The sequence below is a fragment of the Zosterops lateralis genome (assembly GCF_965231275.1).
Source record: "Zosterops lateralis genome assembly, chromosome: 2".
Taxonomy (NCBI): domain Eukaryota; kingdom Metazoa; phylum Chordata; class Aves; order Passeriformes; family Zosteropidae; genus Zosterops; species Zosterops lateralis.
Window position 1 is genome coordinate 90,717,303 of NC_139763.1, and position 24,505 is coordinate 90,741,807.

Below are 24,505 nucleotides of genomic sequence, written 5' to 3' on the forward strand. Positions count from 1 at the left end.
CCTGGGTTCTGTAGGGGTTCTTCTGAAATCACTTAAATGCTGCTTCAACTATTTGCCCCCAATCAGTGTTAAAAGAAAACAGATATATGAAAGGTCACGTGAGAAAACCTTCCCTGTGCACAGAACTCCTGCCTGAGATAGCAGGGCTAATGCCTGATCTTTCCAATCACTGGGTATTTGTATCCCTTAAAGTCTGGTTTTCATAGCAGCTGATAGTCAGGGAGCCATAGGAGAAGCATATCCTAAATGGTGAGAGCTCCTGTATGAGCTCCTTAATAAAACCCTCCTTATTTTTATGTATTTTCTCATTTTTACTGAAATTAGGTTATTCACCATTTCTGTTTTTATTAAAACAATAAGTACCTGAGATAATGCTGTACATGTGTGTTAGAAGATTGTCATAGAGCATCCCTGAGATTAAATCAGTTAAAATATCCCCTCAGGTTGCAGATTTTCTGTAGAGAGAGGTTGGTTTAGAGAACAGACTTTCTTGCAATGGATAATTCTAATAGGTTTCAGCTAACCAGATCAAGCTGTGTTGTGTTTTGGCAAAAAACAGACTTACTCATATGAGTGACAAGTTATTTTTCTAGAGTACAAGCAGCCATTTGCTTCTGCTTTGAGAAATGTTCTCACAATAGACAGGAAGATATTTGGCATATGAACAACGTTCATATTTATTCAGTATTGCTTCATTTCAGTAGGTTTAGTTGAAAAGGACTCTGTGGGGTAGAAGGAGTCATCAAATCCACTTTAATAATTTTTATTCTCTGGAATACATCTTCACTGATTAACAAGGATTACTCATTTAGCTTATCTTAGATTTTACAGTCTACCTTATGGATACATAAGTGTTATATAGAGTTCTGCTCAGATATGCAATTGATTTATTGATTTTTGTGTGAGTCCTTAAGCTCTCTTTGAACTGTGAGTCATTAATTCACTAGTGAAAGATAATGATTGAGCAAGTGGTCTTTTGACATCATAGGTGAGAAGAGATTCTGAGAATTAAAATTAAGTTAGGTCTAATATGCGAAACTGAATTCTTTCAACACGCTGAAGGTGTCATCTGAAAAAAGTTATTTCTGTTAACTCAGATCCTTCCTGGTATTTTTTCAAAATGATTGCTTGTAGTATGCTTTAGTCAATGAAATGACATTGGCAGAGTCAGAAATATTTAATAGTATGTGTAAAGAAGTCTTCTTTAGAAAGAACAATTATCAGTATGACACAGCTTTTGTCCCCTAGTCTTTCTTAAAAGTTGCTTGTGCAGGACTCATAAGACTGACAGGAGATTGTAATAAGTCAAGATCACTTTTTTTTCCCTTCCTTTTATTACTTTCCTCAGGAAAATACATCTGAATAATAATTACCAACTTGCTTGTGTAATCCTCAGAGCCTCTTGACTGATGACTATCTTGCTTCAAATTAACTTGAACTGTGTCAGTAACTAAGGGGTTTTACTTACTTGGTTTTTCTAGAAACTGTTTTGTTTCTTTTAGGAAGTGGTATGTGAGTCTGAGGCATATGTGATGGTCTGGGTTTCTTACAATTTCAAGAACAAGAGGGAAGGCAGGGCTTTAGAAAGCTCACTCTGGGTCTGGGAGAACTGTGCTGTGAAGTGGGCTGACCACTTCATAGCAAGCAATGTTACTGCTGCCAAGTACAGTACTAAAGCTGTAAAAGTTTATAATCTGATTTATCTTTTTTCAAAGGTTTTCTGATTATGATTTGACAGCCACAATGGTACTGTATCTCGAAAAAGAGGCATTTCAAAGAATGATAGCCCAAAGTCTCTGGCTTTAAATGTTTCCCTAACTTTTAAGACCTCTCTGCTATCTCAGTGGCGCTGACATCTGTCAGTAGTGTAGGGTCACTTACAAGCACTCATGCAGTGTTTGAGTGGCTGGAAATACGTGCCCTTTGCACCAGACAGCTAAATCTCTGCGTGGTTCATACTGCCACCATATGAGATCAAATACTGCATCGCCAAGGCCTTTCTGCACTTCGCCAGTGTGACCCCTGCTGTGTGAGGAATGCTAAGTTTCCTCTTGCTTTAAAGGAAAAGAGGCCCTACCTAACTAAGTTTGTCCATCCAAGTTTCCATGGTTTCTCACATAAGAAAAAGATCGTCACTGGTGGGATGAAGTATAGCCAATCTGTAAACAAATCCACTCCATAGTATCCGAAAAACTTCCTTCTGTATTCCTACCCAGTTTTGTCTTGAGGTTTTTGTTTGGTAGTTCTTTTTCACTTGAGGCTCTGTAGAGTTTTAGATGTTTATGCCAAGTGCCTGCGTAATTCACAGGATCACAGATAAAGTAAATATGGACGTGTAATAAATTTAATTTCTTTTATCTACTGTGCATGGGTTGATCTATGTTCTGTCTTTAAGATTGGTTTTAATTTCCTCCTGTATAAAGCATATTTTACATTTCTGCATGAAAAGATATTTGCTTTCTTTGTACTGCCAAATGTAGTGCACTCATTCTGTCCTTGTTTTATTTGTGTGACCTCTTTTCATAATCATGGAATGTATTCCTGTTAAATAGTTTTGGTTATACTTCTCATGGCTAACATAAGAAAATATGTCCTTCCTACCCACTCTACTTCATCAAGTCTGTATTCATTCCTGTATTCTACAAAATCTGCAAAGTAGGAATAATGATTATGCACTGCTTTTGACTGGTAAAATACTTTAAAATTCTCAGGAAGAATGGGCTTTAAGAATCTAGGCACTTTTTTCTTCTTCCATGAACAATAAATCAGCAACTGCCATTGAGCTGGGTTACTATATATACACTTTTCAGGAATCCTTCCAGAATCCCTCAATTTCCCCTCTATTGTGTTTCAAGAAATGTGCAACTCATCTACATTAGGCCAGCGAGAAGCATCATTTTCCAGAGGCTGTTAACATCAATTCTGAAAAAAAAAAAAAAAGAAAACCTTATGAGAACTTTTCTCTCTAAGGGAAATGACTATGATATTTCTACCAAACTCTCTTTATTTCAGAGCACAGATTTGTGTGCCTAAATCTGTGTGATTTTTTTTTTTTTTTTTAATAACTAGTCGATTCTACTGTGCCCACAGTCTGTGGTAATTTTTAAATCTTATTCTTAACATGTCCTTGATTTTCTGCTGTGGCTCTGATGTCAGTGGGTCTTTCCAGAAGCCTTCTATAATTTGCTTGTTGAGCTAGTGACCAGTCTTATTTTGAGTACAAAACATGCAAAGCAAAACTCATTTTAGTCATAATGTATCTTCCTTTGTGTATGTTAAGATCATTAGATTTATTAATGTTTCAGGAGCAGGATTGTTTTGGAAGGGTTTTAAAATGCATGTTTTGATTTGTCTCCCTGTTATGTGACTTGGGAAAAACCTGAACTTTAAGACATTTCTTTTTCTGCTTCTTGCTTTCATTTGCATGAAACAATAATTTGGGAGAAAATAGTCCGGATTCTGATTTGGCTTTGCTTTATTCAGAGAAGCATTTTAGTGGCAACATTTAGGTGAGAAGTGAACATTTCTAAACTAGGCAAGAATCTATGGAAGCTCAAAGCTAATGGTGATGCTTGCATTAGACAAGACACAGTTCAATGAGATGCAGTGTGCACCTTCATTGTCTCAGTGTTAGCAAGCAAAATTGACGCCATATGTGCCCAACTGTAATTGCTCCATGAGGAGAAAAGAGAAACATGTCAGAACATTTGAGTAACACCTAATTCGGTCCATGGTTATAAATAAAACTGATGGTTGCTTAAAAACAAAAGTAAGAAAATATTATGGTTATATTATTCCTCAACAGCGCTTCCTACATAGGTGAACTTTATTACAGACACAGCACAAGTGAAAAGAAACATATAACAACTTTTTAACAGTATTTTTATGTTATTTTATTTTTTTCGCAGTAAATAAAGTGGTTATGAGGCTCCAAGGAAAACGGCCCAGATGTTAGTGAGTTGTATGAAATTTAGTGGAAACAAGCTGTAAAAAACATAGCCATAAAACAGCCTGTCAATGCCACACATCTGGACAATGCAGCTGTATGTTCCCGCTGCTGTCATCACCCTAAGAAAACTCAATAGCCTTATTTCACCCCAATTAGGCTGCATACCAACAGAATCAGAATTACACAGGGAGGGGGTGTGTTTTCACCAAGACAGACCCTCTCAAATTCCCTTCAAGAAGTTTTTATCTTTCATTTCGTGCTAGTCCCTCAGACACTGGTCACTTTGTAAACTATTGCCCTTAATTTGCTGTTACATGCTTTTTAATTTATTACTTTATAATATGTAGTTGCCTAATGTTGTTTCTTTGTTTAAAACCTAAAGAAAATTACATTTTCCTGTGAGAACTCTGTGTCTGTTGTCTTTCTCATAAATCATAGAAGGTTTTTTCCATTCTAGTTTTATCTCATACTATAGTTGATATAACTTTATTTGAGGTCTTTGGAACCAAAGAATAATGGTGTGTCTTACTGATATGTTGTTTTTTCTAGAAATGTGGCCATTTTGACCCACACATGGTACAAAGTGAGCTAGCACTTCCTCATTTCAGCATGCAAATAAATATGAGTGGAGTACAGTATTAAAACTATGGGAGTAGTAGTTTTGTTGTGATTTTTTTCCTTTGCAGGTGATGGAATTAGCCAAAGTCTTTCTGGACCAGGGTGAAGAAATTCCTGTAACACTAACTGGAAAGCTGCTGAAATTTCAATTGCTTTGTCTCAAACAGGAGGACCAGAGCAGAAGAGAAGAGGAAAAGAAGGTACTATAGTATGCCCTAGGAACATTACGGTTTTGAAGACACTTCTATTCTGGTGTTGCTTCCATAAATTCAGCTTTCTTCTCATATTCGGCTTTCTAGAACTGTAATTAAACAGAAATGTGATTGGAAATATTTTTCTAAGTTGATTAGATTTTGTGGTTGAAGTTCTCAATTACTCAAATGCCAATGAGAATGTGGGGGGAAAAAGAAAGCAAAAGTATTTTGGAAGAAGTCTTTGCTAGAGTGAGAGCTAGTAATGGCTTAGCTGAGTCTTAGGACCAATAGAAAACAGAGCTAGGAACAGCTGAATGTATCCCTGCTGAAGTAAAGGTAGGAGAGGTTGTTACTTGGGAGGTATCAAGGATAGACACAGAGCAGACTATGAGGGAGTTCTTGTTATGAATCTCCTCTCTGGAGAGAATTTGGAGAAGTTATCTCTTCCATCCTCTCGCATCAAGGCAGGATAATATTTACATAAACTGTTCCTGGCAGATGTTTGTTGAACCTTTTCTTGAAACTTTCCAGTGCTGCATCTTTGCTTTTCCATGGCAATCTGTAATATTTCTGAACCATCTCTGCAACACATGCATTTGGAAAAGGTTTCTGATCCTACGAACCCTACTCTCATTTAAACCTGTTTCAGTTCTCCCTGTGTATGGGAACATTACACTCCATTCTACAGAATCTATTACATATTTAACTAAACAAACCCAAATATGTGTCATGGTTGTTCGTTTTTTGTTATGTACGTTCCTCTCCCCTGAACTCTCTCAATACAGCACATATTTTGAAGTCTGCTTCTCAGAACCAGGTGCCACATTTTCCAGTGTTCCCAAAACTTGCTTCCATTTGTCTCCAAGGTTGTCACTACTAGCTCCAAGATTGTCTTGAACAGATTGCTTATGTGTTCTAGGAGGAATTTCACCAAGCTTGCACAGGATCACAGATCAGACATCTGATTTATTTCTAAAATCTTTTGGAGTTGTCAGTGGTACATTTCAACAACTTACTGAACAGTTGGTTTTGCTATAGTCCTTTTCCAACATTCATGAAACTGAAGAAAGTCAGTTAATTATCAGAAAGTCATATAATTGCTGCACTAAGTTTACCCTGTTAATTGATCAAAAGCTATAATGTGGAGTGTGATGACATGGAAATCTAAGCAATCTGTGTATGTAAAAGATGCAAGCAGAAAATAGTTTAATGGATTTTGTATAGCTGGAAAGTCTGTAAATTTCTTTAGCAACAATTTTATTTGTAGGAGTAGTTGGTGGATGAATCACAAAAACATTAAATGCTAGGTGATTCATTAAATTGTGTCCTGTTCCCACAGAAGTCAATTTATTGGAACATGATAATTTAAATGACAGAAATATATGAAGAATATGGGAAAAATAATGTGTTTTCAATCTGAAAAGAAATTGAGAGGCTGAAGCTATTGAATAGATTGTTAATAGTGAATTGAGAAGAAATGGCTTTTCTCTTAGATAGCAATCAATTCTTGTAAGTAAAGTGTCAAACAAAAATTTGAAGTTTAATGGCAATATTAAAATGGAGTCTTTCGAGCTTTGATTTAGCAAAATTAGTCTTCTAACTGTAATTTTATTTCCCTGGTTAATTTGAGGATAGTCAATGTTGAAGGCTGAAGAGTCTCTAGCACTTACCTCCCTGTTTTAGCCAAACTGTCTGCAAAAGTTGTCACCTCCTTTGAATTGTATCTGTATCAGTGTTTGACAGGAAAACACAAGGACAGAGTCAAGAATTGGAAGGCTCTTGGATATGAGAATGCTCTGGAGTACAGAGTGGGCAGAAATTGACTTCTAATTTAGAGTTCTATCTCTAAATTGGCTGCCATAAAATTTTTAATCCTTTCCAACTAGCTTGTACAATGCAAGTTCTGTTGCCAACAATCTGGGTGTTGAAAACAAGATTTTACTCACAAATCAGTTCTCAGAAAGCAAACATATCTGTCCTTGGGATTTTTTCCTAAATAGATACAGTTAATAGAATGGATCAGCAGAACTAATATACCATGTAAATAACCAAAAATAGGGCATTAGTAAATTTTTGTATTTCATTAGGAGCAGGAGCTTGTCATAAATTGACACGTGTGCGTATTTAAACTATTATGCAGAAGAGGTGTGTCTCTGAATTAGAAAACTGTTTGAGGTAGTAAAATTTTGTAATGTGAAGCTTAAAATAACAAAATTGCAGAAGTTAGTGGATTATTACAAACTCCAGAAAAAGCTGCACCTTGTAGGGAAGGAGAAATATGACATTGAAAGGCAAAGGAAATAGTCCAAGAAGGGAAAGGCTTTTACTTGCTAAAGTATTAAGGTCAAGTAGTGTTTTTTGTTAGAATCTTGGCAAGTTCAGAAATGTCTCTGCTTATTTAAGAATTACTTAAAATGATTCAGATGCAATAGATGAAGTTGATTGTGAACTTTGTGGCATGATGGTTGTATCATCTGTCTGGTGTGTTCTTCAGCTTAGAATTCAAAGAAGTACTATCAAAATTTCTAATTTGAAATGTCAAAGGTGGAACAAATTTGAAAGAAAATAATGAAGGCCTCCAAATCCTTCATTACACAATGGAAATAGTTTCAGGAATATGTCAAAGACATTTCTAAATTTTACAGAAATGAAATTCAAGAAGGAAGGGAAAAGCAGGAAAAGATTTTCTGGTTTGATTTTGAATTTGAACTAAGTACAACTTCCACAGCTGGAAAGTCTGCTTTTCTGATGCCTAAAGAGACTACCTGAAACAGAGGCTGGACGGTGTTAAAGGAATTAAGTACTTATTTATTAAAAGGCCTTTACAGGACACACCTAGGGCAGTACAAGAGCCTGGCTGAGACTACACCCAAGATGGATGACAGATCACAAGTTTTCACACTTTTATAAGTTTTGATCCATTTACATATTTGGGTTGTCCAATTACAGCTTCAGGTTATGAAGTCCCATCCTCCCAGTTTGCTTTCCACGATTCACTGTTTATACGTCTCGGGCCTGAAGCTGCAATGGTGTCCTTGGTTCTTGGGCTGAAAAAGGATTGTTTTCTCTAACTAAACTGTGAAGAGAACTTGCTAACACTTTATGTGAAGTTCAGAGTTACATACTAATGCAGTACAAAATCTAGAAAATATGAAAGCTAAAACTTAAGGTGTCATTCCAGCTGGATCGAGGGAAAGCAACTATATAGCATTAAAAGCCCTCTCTCATTTGCACGAAGGGCTTTCCTAATTGCTTTAATAGCCTTTAAAGTGACATCAGCAGGATTGTAACTGTAAGTTAAGTTAATATTTTTATTTTATTTTATTTTATTTTATTTTATTTAGCTTTATAATCCTGAAACATAATTTTCACATAGTTCAAATGTATTTCTGCTGGGCAAAAATAAGGTGGAGAGTTTCTTCCAGAACCTACTTTACCTTAATATTTTTTGATTGTTTTAATTTTAGACTTATTCTCAATTTTTTGGATTTGTAGTGTGAGGCTTTGGGATACCTTTTTTCATCCTGTACTCTTAAATTACTGGGAAGAGCTTTATGTAGGTGTTTTTGTTTGAAAATAATGAGAATGGGTGAGTAATATCCTGTGTGAAATGAATGCACAACTCTTGGTTCTAGTTTGCATTAGACTGATATTTACATCAAAGAAAAATAGTCCTGGTGCCATTTTACACTATAGTCAAGAGTGTTAACAGGGATATTAAAGATATTAACAGATACTGAATTTTTGCCGTATTTCCCCTCAGTCCAAGGAAGGTTTCTGGTTCATGCAAGTGCAAGTGGAAGTAACTAAGGCACAGGGATTTTTTACTCATCTTTCTACCTGTATACATTTTGTTTGTTTGGTGGGTATACTATCTACCTACCTCTTGCAGTTCCTTTTTAATGTGAACTCTTAGCATTATGACTGAGTAAAAACATATAAATAACTGAATGATGTGTTTGAGTAGGAAAAAGCAGGATGTGCAAGACAGATCCACCACATGAATATTATAGCAGCTGGGAGGGAAAAGTATTAAAAAAATTGAATACCTGACTTTTGTTCTTCACAAAGGCTATAATGAGAACTTCATTTATTCGTCTTGTCAGGCAGAACAGCAGCAAAAAGAAAAAGAGAAACAGAAAGAGAATGAAAAGGCTAAACCTCCTGGTAAGACACCTGGAAAAGATAGTAAAGGAAAAAAGTCAGCAGCACCAACCTCTCTTAAAAAGGACACCAAACTGAAACAACGAGGACAAGTGGAAGAGAAAAAATATATTGGTATGTAATATATGATGATAAACCTTTGAAGTACTTTGTTTTGTTCCATGTTGTAAAGTCAAGATCTATTTGGCTCTATGAAAGCTTTGCCACTTTGTATTTGAAGAGGGCACTGTGTTCTGCTCCGGGTTAGGATGGATTGTGCAGTCCAAGAAGTAAAATACAGATAAGTTTTTGTAGCATGTCGACATCAAAATGTTTGGGCATATGTAAGATGAAAAAGAAAGTAGCTAAACAAATCCTCAAATCCTACAGAAAACTTAGCCTACAGAAAGATTTCAGAATAACTAAATGTGTCAGTATCCAAAGGTGGCTTTCTCCTTATACTATAAAACAGAGATGACAGATCAATCCTGACAGTGAAGAAACATTTCTTAACATCCAATCTAAGCTTCCCCTCTTTATATTTGTTTTAATATAGCTGTATAAAGAAAGGAAAAAATAAAAAAATAAGGACCATGCCTTTAGCTAGCAACCATTTTATTGTTCATCCCTAATACATTGTCACCTTTCTGAAATTAAACATTTCTGCTTTTGAGTAATCTTGAGACTACTTGCATTGATGTCTTTCCTCTTTTGCATATGGACTAATCACTGATGATTAGAACTGACTGATGGTTATCCACTTGTCATGATTATTAGCATAATCATAATAATAATTTTCAAATGGCAAGCAGTCTTCAGCATGTATACACTGGAATTTTTGGATCTCTGTAAGTGACTATGCAGACACCTGTCTTCTTTTAAAAAATTATTTAATGTCCAGTATGTGCTTATATATTTTCTTCCTGCAGTAACTGAGACTTAAATTTATGTACTTCAATTTCAGTACTACAAGTGAAATAATAAGCTAGTTTTCTACTGGTTTTGATTTTTGCTTTATGCAATATACATCCTGGACTTCCTAAGTCAGTCTCTATCTAAGTTCCTATGTTATTGTATGTTTAGCTACTATTACAAGCAACAGAGAGCCTGCTGCTCCAGGTAGTAGCAGCATTTATGATATATCTGAGCACAGGCAGATGCCAGTGCCAGGCTACCTTTTTTCCTTCCTTGGATAAATGAGTCCCACAAGATGAGGAGTCAGTAAAGCACTTGGGCATGTGATGTGTCAGTAAGCATAAGAAAGGATCTTAATGCTAAATAGAGTATAAACCTGTGGTTTTCTTTTAGTGCAGGTTTGTCTGCACAAACTCTATGTGTTTCAGCATTGATGGAGAGATACAGGACCTTCAGCAGGCAGTTTCTGTTAACTTAGGATAAATAATTGTACTGGATGAGTTAAATCACCTGATGCCTGTCTTACTACCTGTATTTCTCCATAAGGCATGAAAGGAAACTACACAACTCCAGAGCTTTTAGAGAGTTAATTTGTACTTATATTATGCTTAATGCTTTGCTTTAATATTGAAATGTGCATATTTCTACATAATTGATAAGCCCAAATAGAACAGGCATTCAATGAAACTTCTTATCTGCGCTTCAATATTAATTTCAATATGCCCCTGTCAAAGGCCTAGTGTGAGCTGGTATTACCAGCTGATGAGGATTTTGCCAAGAAGTACATCTAGTGAACATGAACCTGCTGGGTAGGAAGGAGTCAGCAGTGAGTCAGCTGATACTTGCAGCTAATCCTTTGAAATTATTATGACTTGGGTAATCTTTCATGTAAGACACAGTAACTTATTCTATGTATGCTCCATGTCCAGCTTTATGCAGGATGAAATAGGATAGTTTAAACTACCATTAGAGCATGTGGATATGTCCTGACACTAAACTCCTTTGAGAGGAGCAGTTACAGAAATGCTGCTATGACATTCTGATTATAATCAGCTTCTGCAGTTTTTCTCCTGGTCCTTCTCCAAACAATTATTACTTCTGACTTTTATTCTTCCTGCTCTGTTCTAGGTGGTTTGGTGCAGAAGATCTGAGTTTTATGCACATAATTTTTGAATTTATATGTAATTTTCCCAATGATTTTATAAAATAATTGTTTCTCTGACCTTCATTGGCATTATCCCATATAGTGAAGTAAAAAAAATTATTTTGTTTAGCTGATGAATTTTCTTACTCTAATCTGTTTTTGTTGTGCTTTGAACAGATGATGAACCAGATGATGGTGCTCATCATTACTTTATCATTCTGGGTTTCCCCAATCTTCAGTTGTTGCCTGTCTTGGCTGACCTTGGGATTAACATTTCAAATGTAATTCAAATTTCTTCTGAGAATTACGCACCACTGCAGATATACTTAGAAGCAACTAAACTTAAAAGACGACCTTCTATTTCATCTGCAGGTAATCTGGTCATTTAAAAAAAATGTAGAAAGGACATAATTTTATATCCAGAGAATGACTGTTCTGGCTGTGGTTTTCTCCCTCTCCATGCCTTGTGTTTGTGCATGCTACCTATGAGCAGCTGTGTTTGCCAGTGCCAAAGTGGTATTGCCATTGGTTGGCCACCAAACCAAATGATTTGCTAGTGCAAAAATTGAGTAGTAGACAGAGGGACTGACTAAGCAGGCAGAGTTTGCAGCCACAGTAGTCACCAAAGAACAACATTTTATCAAATGCATACTTCTGTGAGTTGTTAGGAAGTGTACTGGTAAGAAAACTTGGCTCATTTGGTAGTTTCAAGGAGAGTGGACAGTTGGCTGCTTTGAGACTGTGTCCCCAGCCACAGAAGAAAATGCCACAGCATATTGCCCTGTAATTGTACTCAGCTGTCCCCAGGCTATAACACCTTTCTTGAACTGGAATCCTGGTAAGCAGCAAGCTAAATATGTGTCATCAGTGATGGCTGACTATCCTGGGCTGCAGTGGCATAGCCAGCAGGTCAAGGGAGGTGACTATTCCCTGCGACTTGGCTGTCATGAGAATAGAATTATGAACTCTACAGTACAAAAAAAGATACCAGTAAACTCTATTCAGTCCAGCAAACAGCCTCCCTGTAAGGACTGGCTAAAGAACCTTGAAAGAAGAAATAGTGGTTTATGATCATGAATGGCCTTTGGCATTTTCAGGCCCCAGAGACAGGGGGAAAGTCTTGCTGGAAAAGGACTGGGTTAGGGACTACTTAAACAAACTGGACACACATATGTCCATGGGACCCGATGGGTTTCACTCAGGCATACTGAGGGGCTGGCTGTGATGTCACTGCAAGGCCACTGTCAATTACTTTTGATAAAACGCAGCAATTGGAAAACATGCCTAAAGACTGGAGGAAAGCATCACTCCTATCTTCAGAAACGGCAGGAATGATTCAGGAATCTAAAGGCCACTCAGACTCTTCTCAGTCTCTGGCAAGGTGATAGAACGGCTAATCCTGGAAACATTTCCAGGCACATGAAGGACAAGGAGTTGGTTATTTGGCATGGATTTGCCAGTGGAAGTCATTCTTAACCAATCTGATAACCTTCTATGACAAAATGACTGTCTCAGTAGAGGAGGAGGGAGCAGTGAATATTGTCTGCTCCTGACTCAGTAAGACCTTTGGCACAGTCTTCTCCTAAAGAAGCTAGATAAGCAAACACTGAGTTGGATTGAAAACTGGCTGAATGTTCTGACTTAGAGGGTGTCAGAGGGGATTGGTGGTATGAGTCCAGTTGAACATCTTCATTAGTGATCAGAATGGTTCCCTCAGCAAGTACTCTTATGATTCAGAACTGGGAGGAATGGCTGAATCACCATAGAATTATGCTGGTTTTCAGAGGGACCTCAACAGGATGGAGAAATGGTCTGGCAGGGGCCTCATAAAGTTCAGCAAGGGCAAAGTCCTGCACCAGTTCATGGTGGGGGCTGACTGGCTGGAAACAGCTCTGCACAGAAGGACTATGGGGTGATGGCACATGAACCAGCACTGTGCCTTTGTAGCAAACAAGGCTAATGGTATCCAAGGCTGCATCAGGTCAAGGGATTTGAACTTTCTTTTGCACTCAGCACTGATGAGGCCACAGTTGGAGTTCTGTGTCCAGTACTGGACTCCTCAGTACAGGAGAGAGTCCATCAAGTATGTTCAAAGGACTGGAGCATCTCTCATATGAGGAGAGGTTGAAAGAGCTGGATATGTTTACCCTGGAGAAGAAAGAGCCTGGAGGGAACTCATCAATGTGTATAAATGTCTGAAAGGAATGTGCAAAGAAAAGGAAGCCAGGCTCTTTTCATTGGTGTTCAGTGACAGGACAACAGGCAATGGCAAAACTGAAACACCTGAAGACAAAGAAACACTTGTTTACTGTGAGACTGACTGAATGCTGTCGCAGATTGCCCAGAAATCATGGAGTCTTCATTCTTGGAGGTACTCAAAAAGCCATCTGGACATGGTCCTGGGCAGTCTGCTTTTGATGACCCTGCTTGAGCAGATGAGTTTTCCTAGATGACCCCCACAGGTCTCTTTCAGGATCAATGACACTACTTGGAATAGAAGATGATGGCAAGATATAAGGTGGGGGTATATTTCAGTCCCAAAGTTGGGTGTCAGATATTTGCTGAGACTCTGAGGATAGAAATATTTTAACAATAGCTAGAGAATACTAATACATGATTTGTGCTTTATGTTGAAGGGAGACATTGTACCATGATTTGTCAAATACTTATATATTTTAGATATAGAAGGAGAGAAAAGAAAGGAAGATGAGGCTAACAAAGAGCTGGAAACATTTTGGAAATTCCTGGAGCCCGTTCTGAGCAGTGGAAAGCATGGATCAAGCCTCTTTGAAGTTGCCAGGCTTCATTACCTAGTTAAAGAAAGTGATTTTCCCTCTGGTTGGTCAGACAGTGAAAAGCTGGTCAGTACATTCTGTTTTTACAGTGCATGGCATGCTTTAAGGTTTGTAACTTTTAAGAATACGTTAGGAATTTAATCTCAAGTCTTCTCTGAAACAGAACAGCAGTAGTTAGTACATTTGCAATCTTAAACAAAAATTATTTCCTATGTATCCAACAATTTTATTCAGCATTCGTTTACAAGGACTCCTTTGAATAAAAATGCCTGATTTGGAGCTTCTTAATATTGTAGCCACAGCAGTAGAGTTGTAAAATAGTTTTAAATTTATTCAGCATCTTTATAGACCCAGTTTGCATCTTATTTGAGAGTCATATGTGTGCATGAAATAACAGAGAAGTTATCTTTTTGTCTTCATAACATCAGGCCTACTTACTGCACCTCAGAATAGTCACATAAAAAAAAATGTCTGAATGCAAGAATACTTTATGATACATGATATTGCTTTATCATACTTAGTACTGCTTCTTTTTGTCCAAAGCATTGTTTTAACTCATTACTCATTATAGCCTCCTGAGTCAGGACTATTACCAGGCACTGAAGGAGAAAGTGAGTCATTAGAAATATTTTCCATCCTAGATTCTCATGTATAGCGAGGTAAAATTTTTCAATCTACAGTGTAAGCAGTAAAAAAATACAAACTGCTAAAGCAAAATAACGTAAGGCAACATGCTATAATTTAACCTACTGCATTTGTAGTCTGTATTATTAGGATTAAAGGACATTCTAGGCTTAAACAACATTCTTCTAACCCTTATTTATAGTACAGTAGATTCTGTATACAAACAACTCACAGTGGTTTCCAAAGCATTCATTGAAAATGCCTTAATTGTGGAATCATGTGGGCTTGCTCCTTATAATATTACTTATCATTATACTCTTTATATAATCTTACTGCGCCAAGCCTCTTCTGGGAAAAGAGTTTTTATCTTCCGTATAATCACATGTTACAAGGAACTGTTTCTACTTTTGAATATCCTGCAAGCACCTATATTATAGCTGAAATAAAGGAAAAAACATCTGTCACAGAAACAGATTTCAACAGATTGGAGTTATAATTTCATGGGCCCTACAGAAGTAAGAAAATTTGTAAGTTTTTTTTAGAAACAGGTGGAGAGCATGTAAGTTCTGAAATCATAGGTGGATGACTTAAGTCTGTTCTTTTGGACTTGCTGGAGAATCTCTGAGTCCAAGCTTTACTTTTACTAAACTTTACTTGGATCCCATTGAATTGCACTGGGTTTTGTTGCTTGTGACTTTGTAAAAAAATCTTGTTTTGTTTAAAAGACTGTCCATTGAAAACACTCCAATATTTTATATAAAACTTTTATGGGCTTAATGATACCTTAAGAAATATATGGATGAAAAGGTGTTGTACTAACCCATTCTTCAGAAGAATACTGAATTGGGAAAACAAAGGTGCATAATTACATAATGAATGAACATTATGCTTTCACAAATAGAATTTCTTTCCCAAGTGTCTCTTCTAGCCTTCAGATGTTATGAAAATGGAGAGAAGTATTACATAACTTATCAGTAATTTGGGATTGCCAAATCCCAGTGTTACAAAGAAGCACTGAGCTGATGAAAACAGATGCTTAATACTTCTTAAGGGTTTGTTATTTTTCTTAGTGCCTAATGTCAGTTGTGCTCCTTCGCTGTATTTTAGGAAACTTAAAATTGAGACATTCGATGCCACCTCTTAGAGGCAAACTTCTTAGTACAAGCAGCTTGCCCTACTTTCACAAAAGTGAAAGAATCACTGAGAAAAGGGCTTTTTACAGAAATTGTCTAAAAGTTAAAATAATTTCATCCTTTTCACAAAGTCCAGAATGTACAGGGGAAGAATACATCCATTAAAGCTGCTGAAACTTGAGTGTTTCATGTGGTCTCCAACAGGGTTTTGGTATTTGTACAAAAACATTTAATATTTAAAATAGTAGTTGCTATTCCTTTTATTCCTCCCAGGCTTTGGTGAAAACCACAGTACATGACCTCAAGAACCATGACTCTTTCCTTGTCAGACTTTTGCAGATACAGCACTCTCCCTTTGGACATTTGGGCAGTATGCTGACATTCCTTCACTCACAACTGTAGATTTCAGAATGCCATTCTTAAGACTTTCTTTGTTTTCAAAGGGAAACAGAAAGAAAGGAAATAATACGAGGTTATATTAATTACTTGGTTGGGGTTTTATTTTTTATCCTTCTAGGGCAGGGAAATGATTGAGCTTGCACATATGCTGCAGGTTGATACTAGTAAAAATGTACACATGTTACAGAATACTTTAATTTTCCTCTCTCATTCCTTCCCATACAAAAAAACCCATAAGTTCCACCTGCAAGACAGCAGACCTTGAACAGTTACAGTTAAGACAAGCTAGACTTTATAAGAACTAAAACATTTAGGCAATATACAGTCCATACAGTGCTGTGGTAGTGTTAAGGCAAATAAAATGAAAGAGATTTTAGAATAATTCTATAAAACATATTGAATTGGTGGAGAAAAAAGTATTTTGGAAAATTTATAAATAGATGTAGATCTGCTGGTTTAAGAGCTACTGACTCCTGTCACTAAGTTACATGACACTTTTATACTTACACTTCATCCTTTGTATCTGATTTTCTCTCATAGCTTGCGTTTGGTACTGTGCTGTTTGAACACATTGCTTGTTTGATTTATGACTGCCTGGACTGGAGAAGACAGCATTGCAACTACTTGGAAAACACCAAGTTTTTTAATGTGTCTGTGTTACCAGAGAGCAAATCAACACCACCACCTGCAGTTGAGGCAAGACCCTTCTCTTCTTGTTGAGAATAACTAGTTATAGGGTAGAATTCCCTGTCTTTAATTTTGACTTAAAAATTCACCTTGGAGCATCACACTGTGAGTAATTTTCAGTGAATGAAATTTGTTATTTTGTCTTCAGCATTTTAAACCGCCCAAAAATGGGGAAAAAATAGCTGAACATTGGGGAAACAGAAAAAAGAAATTGGAAGGATCCTACAGTCATAAAGTATCACAGGTGTAAAAATTTCTTAGTGTCTGATGATACATTCTTTTGTCTGAAAAAATCAATATGCCTGCAAAGAGCTACTATGCAATATTGCAGATCTGTGAACTGTCAAAAAAAATTATTAATTCTATGCAAGATAAATTTCTTTATTTTATTTATAGTAGGCAAAAGCCTAAATAGGCTGAAGAAAGTAGCTTATTAGAACATACACTACATTCTTACTATCTTTTTCCATATAAAAGTTTAGCATATAGTCTAGGGTGAGTAACCAAAGCTAAACAAAATTAAGTTCTCCCACCTATTTGTGCAATACTCATTTGTTTTATGTTTTCTAATTTTTTTATGTTAACTTTTGTTCACTCAGGAACAACCATCACCAGCACCACCAATGACACCTACGAAGAAAAAAGGGAAATCAGAAGAAATTCCACCAACAGTAGTTTTGTCAGGGAGTATGTTTAAAGGATTAAGACATCCATCTGTAGTTGTTCACTCTGTTGAACCATTCATTCATCTGACAGCACAAGTCCTCAAAATGATTTGTGCAGTGAGCTGAAGATGGTGTGAATCTTTGTGGACATATTGTGGAAGTGTCTGAAAACTGCAGTGGTGATAATCAAGTTCTTTAGAAAATCACATTTTCTATGTGTTCCTAGTCACAGTCAGATTTAAAATATCTCTGTAATTTTGTTCAACCTCTAACTTTGTTAGACTCTTTTTAATAAATATTGCCTGAAGGTTCACAGAATCACAGAATATTCTGAGTTGGAAGGGACTCAAAAGAGTCCAACTTAGCCCTGCATAGGATATCACACCATGTGTCCAAAGCCATTTTCAAATTTCTTCTTGAACTCTCAGGCTTGGTGCTGTGACCACTTTCCTGGGGAGCCTGTTCCAGTGCCCAAACACCTCTGGGTGAAAATTTCCCTAATACCCAAACTAAAATTCCCCTGACTCAAGGTGAGGCTGCCCCAGAGCAAAGCAGAGCAGAGTAAGACAATCTTCTCCCTTGCTTGGCTGACGATGCTGTGCCTGATGCACCCCAGGACACACTTGGCCCTCCTGGCTGCCAGGGCATGGCTGGCTTATATTCAATTTACCATCAAACAGGACCTCTGGGTCCCCTTCTATGGTGCTGCTCTCCAGCATCTTATTCCCCAGTCTGTACATCCAGGGTTGCCTCAACCCAGGCACGGAATCCAACACTTCTGCTTTAAGCTTCATAAGGTTGATAATTGCCCAGCCCTCTAATTTATCAAGGTCTCTCTGCAGGGCCTCCCTGCCTTTGGGAGAGTCCACAGCTCCTCCCAATTTTGTATTATCTACAAACTTGCAGAACTGTCTTGGAATATAAATTGTCATTTCTGAACAAACATATCTCAATGTTTCATCTCTTAATATACTAGGTGAAGAAACTTCTATTCTGTTTCTTCCAGTGGACATGAGGTACTACAATGACTTGCTGAGTCAAATTCCTGAGGAGTACTTTTCTGTACCCTTAATGCTGAGCTGCATGTTGGAACAGGTGGGAATGTTCTCTTTTTAATTTTTGTGGCTATTTCAGCCTAGACCTAATGTAATGAATTGTCAAAGACAATAAATCCATCTGTTTAAACCCAAAATATGAGACTGTGCATTGAGGCACTGAGCAAGGAGGTTAAATACAATGGAGTCAAAACTCCAAACTTTGATTTTCTTTCATATTGTGCACTTACCCTGTATATATATACATATATTCAGTGTTATTCCATAATTAATTTTTGAAGACTACAGATATAATCAAATGAGGAGAAAAGTGCAATTTCTTGTCTAAGTCAATAACAACTTCTCATGTCTTACAGCAGTGTTATTGATACTGAACTTTTGCTGATTTACTCAGTTCAAAGGTCTTAGGTCAAGCCTAATGTAAGAGCGTCAGTGCTAGACAAATCTGACTTCTGTTGAGTTCAAGCACAATCTATGATTTAGAAGAGACACACAACATGATTTAGAAATCCTGCTTCTTTTAGGAGTAAAGTTTCAGCATAATATTGTGCTTTTTACTTTTTATAACTTTTAGTCTGAAAATAAACTCAGGTAACAATACTCAAAGTCCAACACCTAATAGACAATTAGTTTTTAATTACCTGCATTCCTTACAATTCTTAACATTTCAAGTTAGAAATATTTTTCATCTCATCCTTTCAAAAGTAATCAACAGGAAAAACATTTAATTCTGTTTTCCTTAATCTTTGTTTTGTGCAGAAACTAACTTGGAAAATTGTACTTTTCCTACTTGTAGAAAAAATTTGTCTTTTCTTCCCTGACAGAATTTATGGATGTGTGCTTAGCTTATAGCAGGATTTACTTGGTATTTCTGGTAAAGTTAAGCAGCAGTCATACTGTGATGGAAGCTAACATATACTATATTTGCCAGGTTATTGCAAGTGAAGGAGACCTTACACCACCAAGTTTGATGGCATCAGAGCATCAGGCAGATGAGCTGCATCGTGCCATTGCAGATCATATAATCTCTGTCCTTCCTTCTCTTTCACTTCCTATGCGTGAAAAAAAGGTTTGTGTTGTCTTTCGTTCATTTCCTAAAATGACAAATCTCATTTTTGGGGTTTAATACCTTTTCCTTTTCTTTTTAAACAGAATCTGTATGACTACTTTTCTCATAAATACGTTGAACAAGAGACTGTCACCCCCCAGTACCCTCTCTTATTTAACTACCATGATGCCCTGGCTCAGCGGTTGCACCTGCTGAAGGTACAATTCAACCTATTTATATATATAAATATTTCCAAAGTTCACAGGCAATGAATGCTCAATGCTCTACAAGGGGAGGAGTGGTGTTTTTCCAAAACAGGACTAGGTCTGTTTTCTTCTGAGATGGACCCACCAACATGTGTTTAGTTTACTTTAGAAGCAATGAGTTACTGATGGAGGACACCTCATAAACATGGAGCACAAACACACTGATTTCAGTGATCTATTTGGATTATTAATGAGAATGTTTAGCCGTTGGCATAGATGAGAGATATGTTGACTTGCTGTTAAACACTGATGATACTACAGAAAATGAGTTGCTAACTTGCTAATGGTGATTAAGCATGGAGACTAGACTGAATACTAAAATGTTGAGAAGAAGAAGAAAATACATAGCAGTTATTAACAAACACAAGAAATGTATTCAGGTTGGCTAAATAGTTGCAGCACAATATGTAACCAAGATACTGCCAGATTCTAAGGCAGAAAGGTTCAGAGACTGCATAGTTTGGGATTATTGCAAAGTAAGAGTTCCCAGACTTTCTCAATCAAAAAGCCACTGTGAATGTCTTGAATTTTTCCAAAGGCAAGATGTAGTTTTACCATTAAATTTTAAAAATTAATTGAGGATAATATAAGGGATTATACAATTCTAGATTTCATAGCTAAGGTGTTTCTGCCTGGCTTCATGGATTACAAATTATCTGGGGAATACTTTGACAACCATTGGTTAAAACTATTCAGAAACAACTCAAGTTTGATACATTGGATGTATTCAAGCAAAAGGAAGGACTGAGTAATCAACATAAGAGATGCTCTTAGCAGACATACACTTGATGTATTTTATATACTTGCTGAAGAGAAAATTCAGGATATAGCCCAATGTTTGAGGAAAGAGTAGAAGACAAACATTTTGAATATGCAGTTGAAGAAAAAGGCACTGTAAGTGTATAATACTAAAAAGAGTGAAACTGAAAGATACCACTATGTCTGAAAAAATAAATCCTTGGATATAGAGGGATGCCTCTAATCACAGACTGATCAATAAGTTTATGGATTTCATTACTATGAGAAGTAGCCCAGAGCAGCTGAAAGATACATGGAAGGTACCTGCTGCCAGTCTGAATAGATCAGTACGTATTTCTGTATTTTTAAGGCTAGCTAGCACAGGCAAATAACTTCTAACAAATGTCTGTTATTATGCTGTCAGTCATTCTCTTTTGTGTCTAATGTTTTTCTGCGTACAGTATCTGACACTGTGATTCAAACCCACACTTTGGGCACATGTTCAAATTTATGTCCAGCTGACTTAAGAACATGCTAATGTCTTCTGCTGTAGAAAGACTTCTTTATTCAAACATAATTTTTGGAAAGTTGATAGTGTGAAAGTTTACTTTAACTCTGGTACTTTGATTTTTGTTCCAGGTCCAGGAGAACTTCAATCCAGAAAAGATTGAGCATGAAATGATGGATAAACTGTCTCTTACAGAACTTATCCATTTCACCTCTCCTTCAACTGAAAACAACACTAAACGCTTGGCCAGAGTTCATGAGCTCATGCATTATTTTACTACTGGTAAAATGATTTTCATTGATATAATTTCCATTCTTTTTATTTCTGGTTGATGATCCTCTTAAATAGGAGGAATTTTGAGACAAAGTTTTTAAGCTGCCAAAAAAACTTTTGCAGAATTTCATATTTTCACATTCTTGCTTATATATAATCATAGCCTACTTACAAGTTAACCCTAACTTCAGACCTCAGTTTCATGGCTAATGGGAACGACTGTATGAGTGTTAAATATTGTGTAACTAAGAGCTGGAAGTATCTTGGAACTTATTTATTTATTTATATTTGCAAACATACAAACACTAACTAAATCCGAGGGAAAAAACCAGCTGTAAAAATGGCAATTATGATCCTAGAATGTCGAATGCATATTGAGAGACACTGATGTAAACTGTGTTTATTTAGCAACTCACTTTTGGAGGTAAAGAACTTATATCTTAGGTAGACAATTTTTATGGAACAACGTAGAGCTTTTAGAAAGTATTCTGTGTAAGCTGTTGGTGTTAATAATAAAACTACTTTATAACAGTCGCTTTATCAAACCAAGAATACATTCACTTCTCCAACCATAATCACTTCTGCAGTTATCTTTTCTTGGAGTGTGCTTGCCACCATGACATACACTGGGAAACAATCTCAAAGACTACATAAATACCCTTAGGTTGTATCAAAAGTCTGCTGTAGGTTATTAAGAAAAATAAACATCCAAATCCCTTTGGTTACATTCATGTCATCATATAAGGCACAGGATTTGAAGGTACTTTCCCAGCTCTTTCATCCTGAATTCCCTATGTTGGATTAATTTACACTTTGCTGTGTTTTTTCTAGTTGCTGGTATGTACATTTTGGACAGTGAGCTATTAAAGTATTCACTATTGCTATAGTCTTCCAGCTGATGGGTCTTAAATTTGATGATCCTCACTGGGCCATACTGTACTGCCAAACTCTCCTAACTAGTAACTTAGCTAGCAAAGCCTTTGCTTTTATCAAAGATGATTACTTTGAACAGAAAATGAGAGATCCAACATTCTCAAGATATATGATGTGCTTAGGTGCTTAACCACCCTAAAGAGAAAAACACTTCAAGCTGAGGATATTCTTTATGTGATTTTGGTAATGTGCTACTTATCTTAAACTTCAGCCCTTTGCATGATTATCATTGTTATATGGACATGGATACATGCAAGCATAAACAGGATTTATTATTGCCTTTGCACCTTGCATACTTCTCTTTAAATTATGTGTAAAATTCTGTCTGAAGAGGAAAAAAATGATACTTTTTTGAGAAGTTATGGATAATGGAAACATTTCATGAACTGAAAATAGCTAACTGCTAACTGGCCTGATAAAGTCTACTCAATATTTTAAAATCAACATCATTTCTATAAAGTTAATGGGCCAGAAGGTATTCAGATGTAGGAACCACTTCATTTAAGATGGATTAATACATAGGCATATCATTTTGCAATTTGGAAGCATTCAGCTTTGAATGCAGTGTAAAATGTCACCCACATAAGTTGATCCAGTACCATTAAGGAAATCACTGTTGGCTTTTGCAGAGTTGCCAAGAACAATACACTTAAATAGTCTTGTATTTATTTTCTGCTGAGCTGTAAGGACGTTTTCAGTTAATGATTATAATTCTTTTTTAGAACTTCTGAGTTGGGCTGAAGTAGAAAGAGCTTTCAGAGTGTTTACTTTTGAAAGCCTGAAGCTGAGTGAGCTGAGTGACTCTGGTTTCCTGGAGAGCTCTGGATGTAGGATTGGAGGTGATTCTGAAGTGTCTTATATCCCTTGGGATAATCCAGCCATGTTTGCGAGACAGCTGAGACAACGCTTCCTTATGGAAAAGAAGTTTAATGGGAAATCTCCAAGAGGCTCTGGTAAAAAGCTTTCTGTTTATGTTACTCATGAAGAATTTGAATCCACTATTTGTCTTACCATATCATTTGCTATTGCAAGGATGTGATCTTTCTTCCTGTTGATACAAGTCAACAAATTTTCAAGTATTATATAACTGTACATTGAGTAACTCTGTAGGTATACTAGAATAAAGACAAAGGCTATTTTGTAATACAGCATTAACAATTGTAGATGATGCAGAATGAATTTTCTGAAGTTCTACATTTTCTTCTGCAGATTCTAACGTAAGGAGAAGTTGTTGGCCTGATTAAACGAGATGTGTTGGCCAAAAAGCAACATTAAAAACAAGTGATTATTTTTTCAAGATGCAAGAAAAGTAGAAATTAGATCAGTTTAAGCAATTATACCTTTAGGTTCATGACCACAGAATTATAGAATCATTTTTTAGGTTGGCAGAGATCTCTAAAAGTCATCTGTTCTGACACCCCTCTGCAATAAGCAGAGGCATTTTCAACTAGATCAGGTTTCTCATAGTGCAGTCTGACCTCCAGTGCTTCCAGGGATGGAGTATCCACCACCTTTCTGGGATACCTGTTCCAGAGTTTCACCACCCTTATGGTAAAAAATTCTTCCTTATACCTAGTCTGAATCTATCCTCCTTTCCTTTAAAACCATTACTCCTTATCCTATGACTAGAGGTCCTACTAGGAAGTCTCTTCCAAGGCCACAAGAAGAAGAGCTCCCCAGAGCTTCTCTTCTCCAGGCTGAACACTCTGAACCTGTCTTCACAGGAAAGATTCTCCATCCCTCCAATTACCTTCACTGGGCCTACTCTGGACCCACTTCAACAGTTCCATGTGTTCTCTGCACTGAGGACCCCAGAGCTGGATGCAGTACTTTGTGATGTTGTCCATGATTTCCTAATAGAGATGTCTGAGCAAGCAGCTTAGATGGGATCCTTTCCTTAGAAGGCTGGAGCAGACAAAAATTAGTCCTTCTTACCTGCTTTTCTTCTGAATTGGGAACATTTGGGGTGTTGGTTTATTTTGGTTTTATTCTAGTCACAACCTTACATTTTGCAGTTAAAACACAACATTTTTGGCACTTCTGCAGCACAAAAGCAAATACTAGGAAGATAAAACATTTGCTTTCAGGTTTCTTCAATCTTCTAAAGGCACTCAGTAAAAAGTAGTAATTTCCAAGAGAAGCAGAGCATAAAGATGTATGTCTGGAAGCTGAGCTGGTTATAAGACACTTACAAACAAATACTTTGTGGTGTATTTTACACCAGAAAGAGTAATTTTCTTGTATATGAGAATTTTGATCAAGTATTAATGATCTCTGCCCTAACTTAGGGAATAAAGAATTCTATTTAAAGGATTTTTTTTTTAATTAAGAGAATATAGAAATAAAAGTCCTCATGTGATGCTGTTCATATCAGGTGCTCATTGCAACAATGGAATGACTGGTCAGATCCTCAGGAGA

At 36.6% G+C, this 24,505-nt stretch overlaps 1 protein-coding gene across 1 annotated transcript in view; it reads left to right on the plus strand.

Moving 5' to 3' along the window:
- SPAG17 (sperm associated antigen 17) overlaps positions 1-24,505 on the plus strand; it is an 89,085-nt gene that overhangs the window by 18,630 nt on the left and 45,950 nt on the right. Inside the window, exons 4-14 of the mRNA XM_083855265.1 lie at positions 4,636-4,767; positions 8,868-9,039; positions 11,141-11,335; positions 13,643-13,824; positions 16,455-16,610; positions 17,201-17,288; positions 18,273-18,361; positions 19,253-19,390; positions 19,474-19,587; positions 21,013-21,163; positions 22,810-23,040. Coding sequence (XP_083711391.1) covers positions 4,636-4,767; positions 8,868-9,039; positions 11,141-11,335; positions 13,643-13,824; positions 16,455-16,610; positions 17,201-17,288; positions 18,273-18,361; positions 19,253-19,390; positions 19,474-19,587; positions 21,013-21,163; positions 22,810-23,040 — 1,648 coding nt within the window. The remainder of the gene's footprint in view (positions 1-4,635; positions 4,768-8,867; positions 9,040-11,140; positions 11,336-13,642; positions 13,825-16,454; positions 16,611-17,200; positions 17,289-18,272; positions 18,362-19,252; positions 19,391-19,473; positions 19,588-21,012; positions 21,164-22,809; positions 23,041-24,505) is intronic.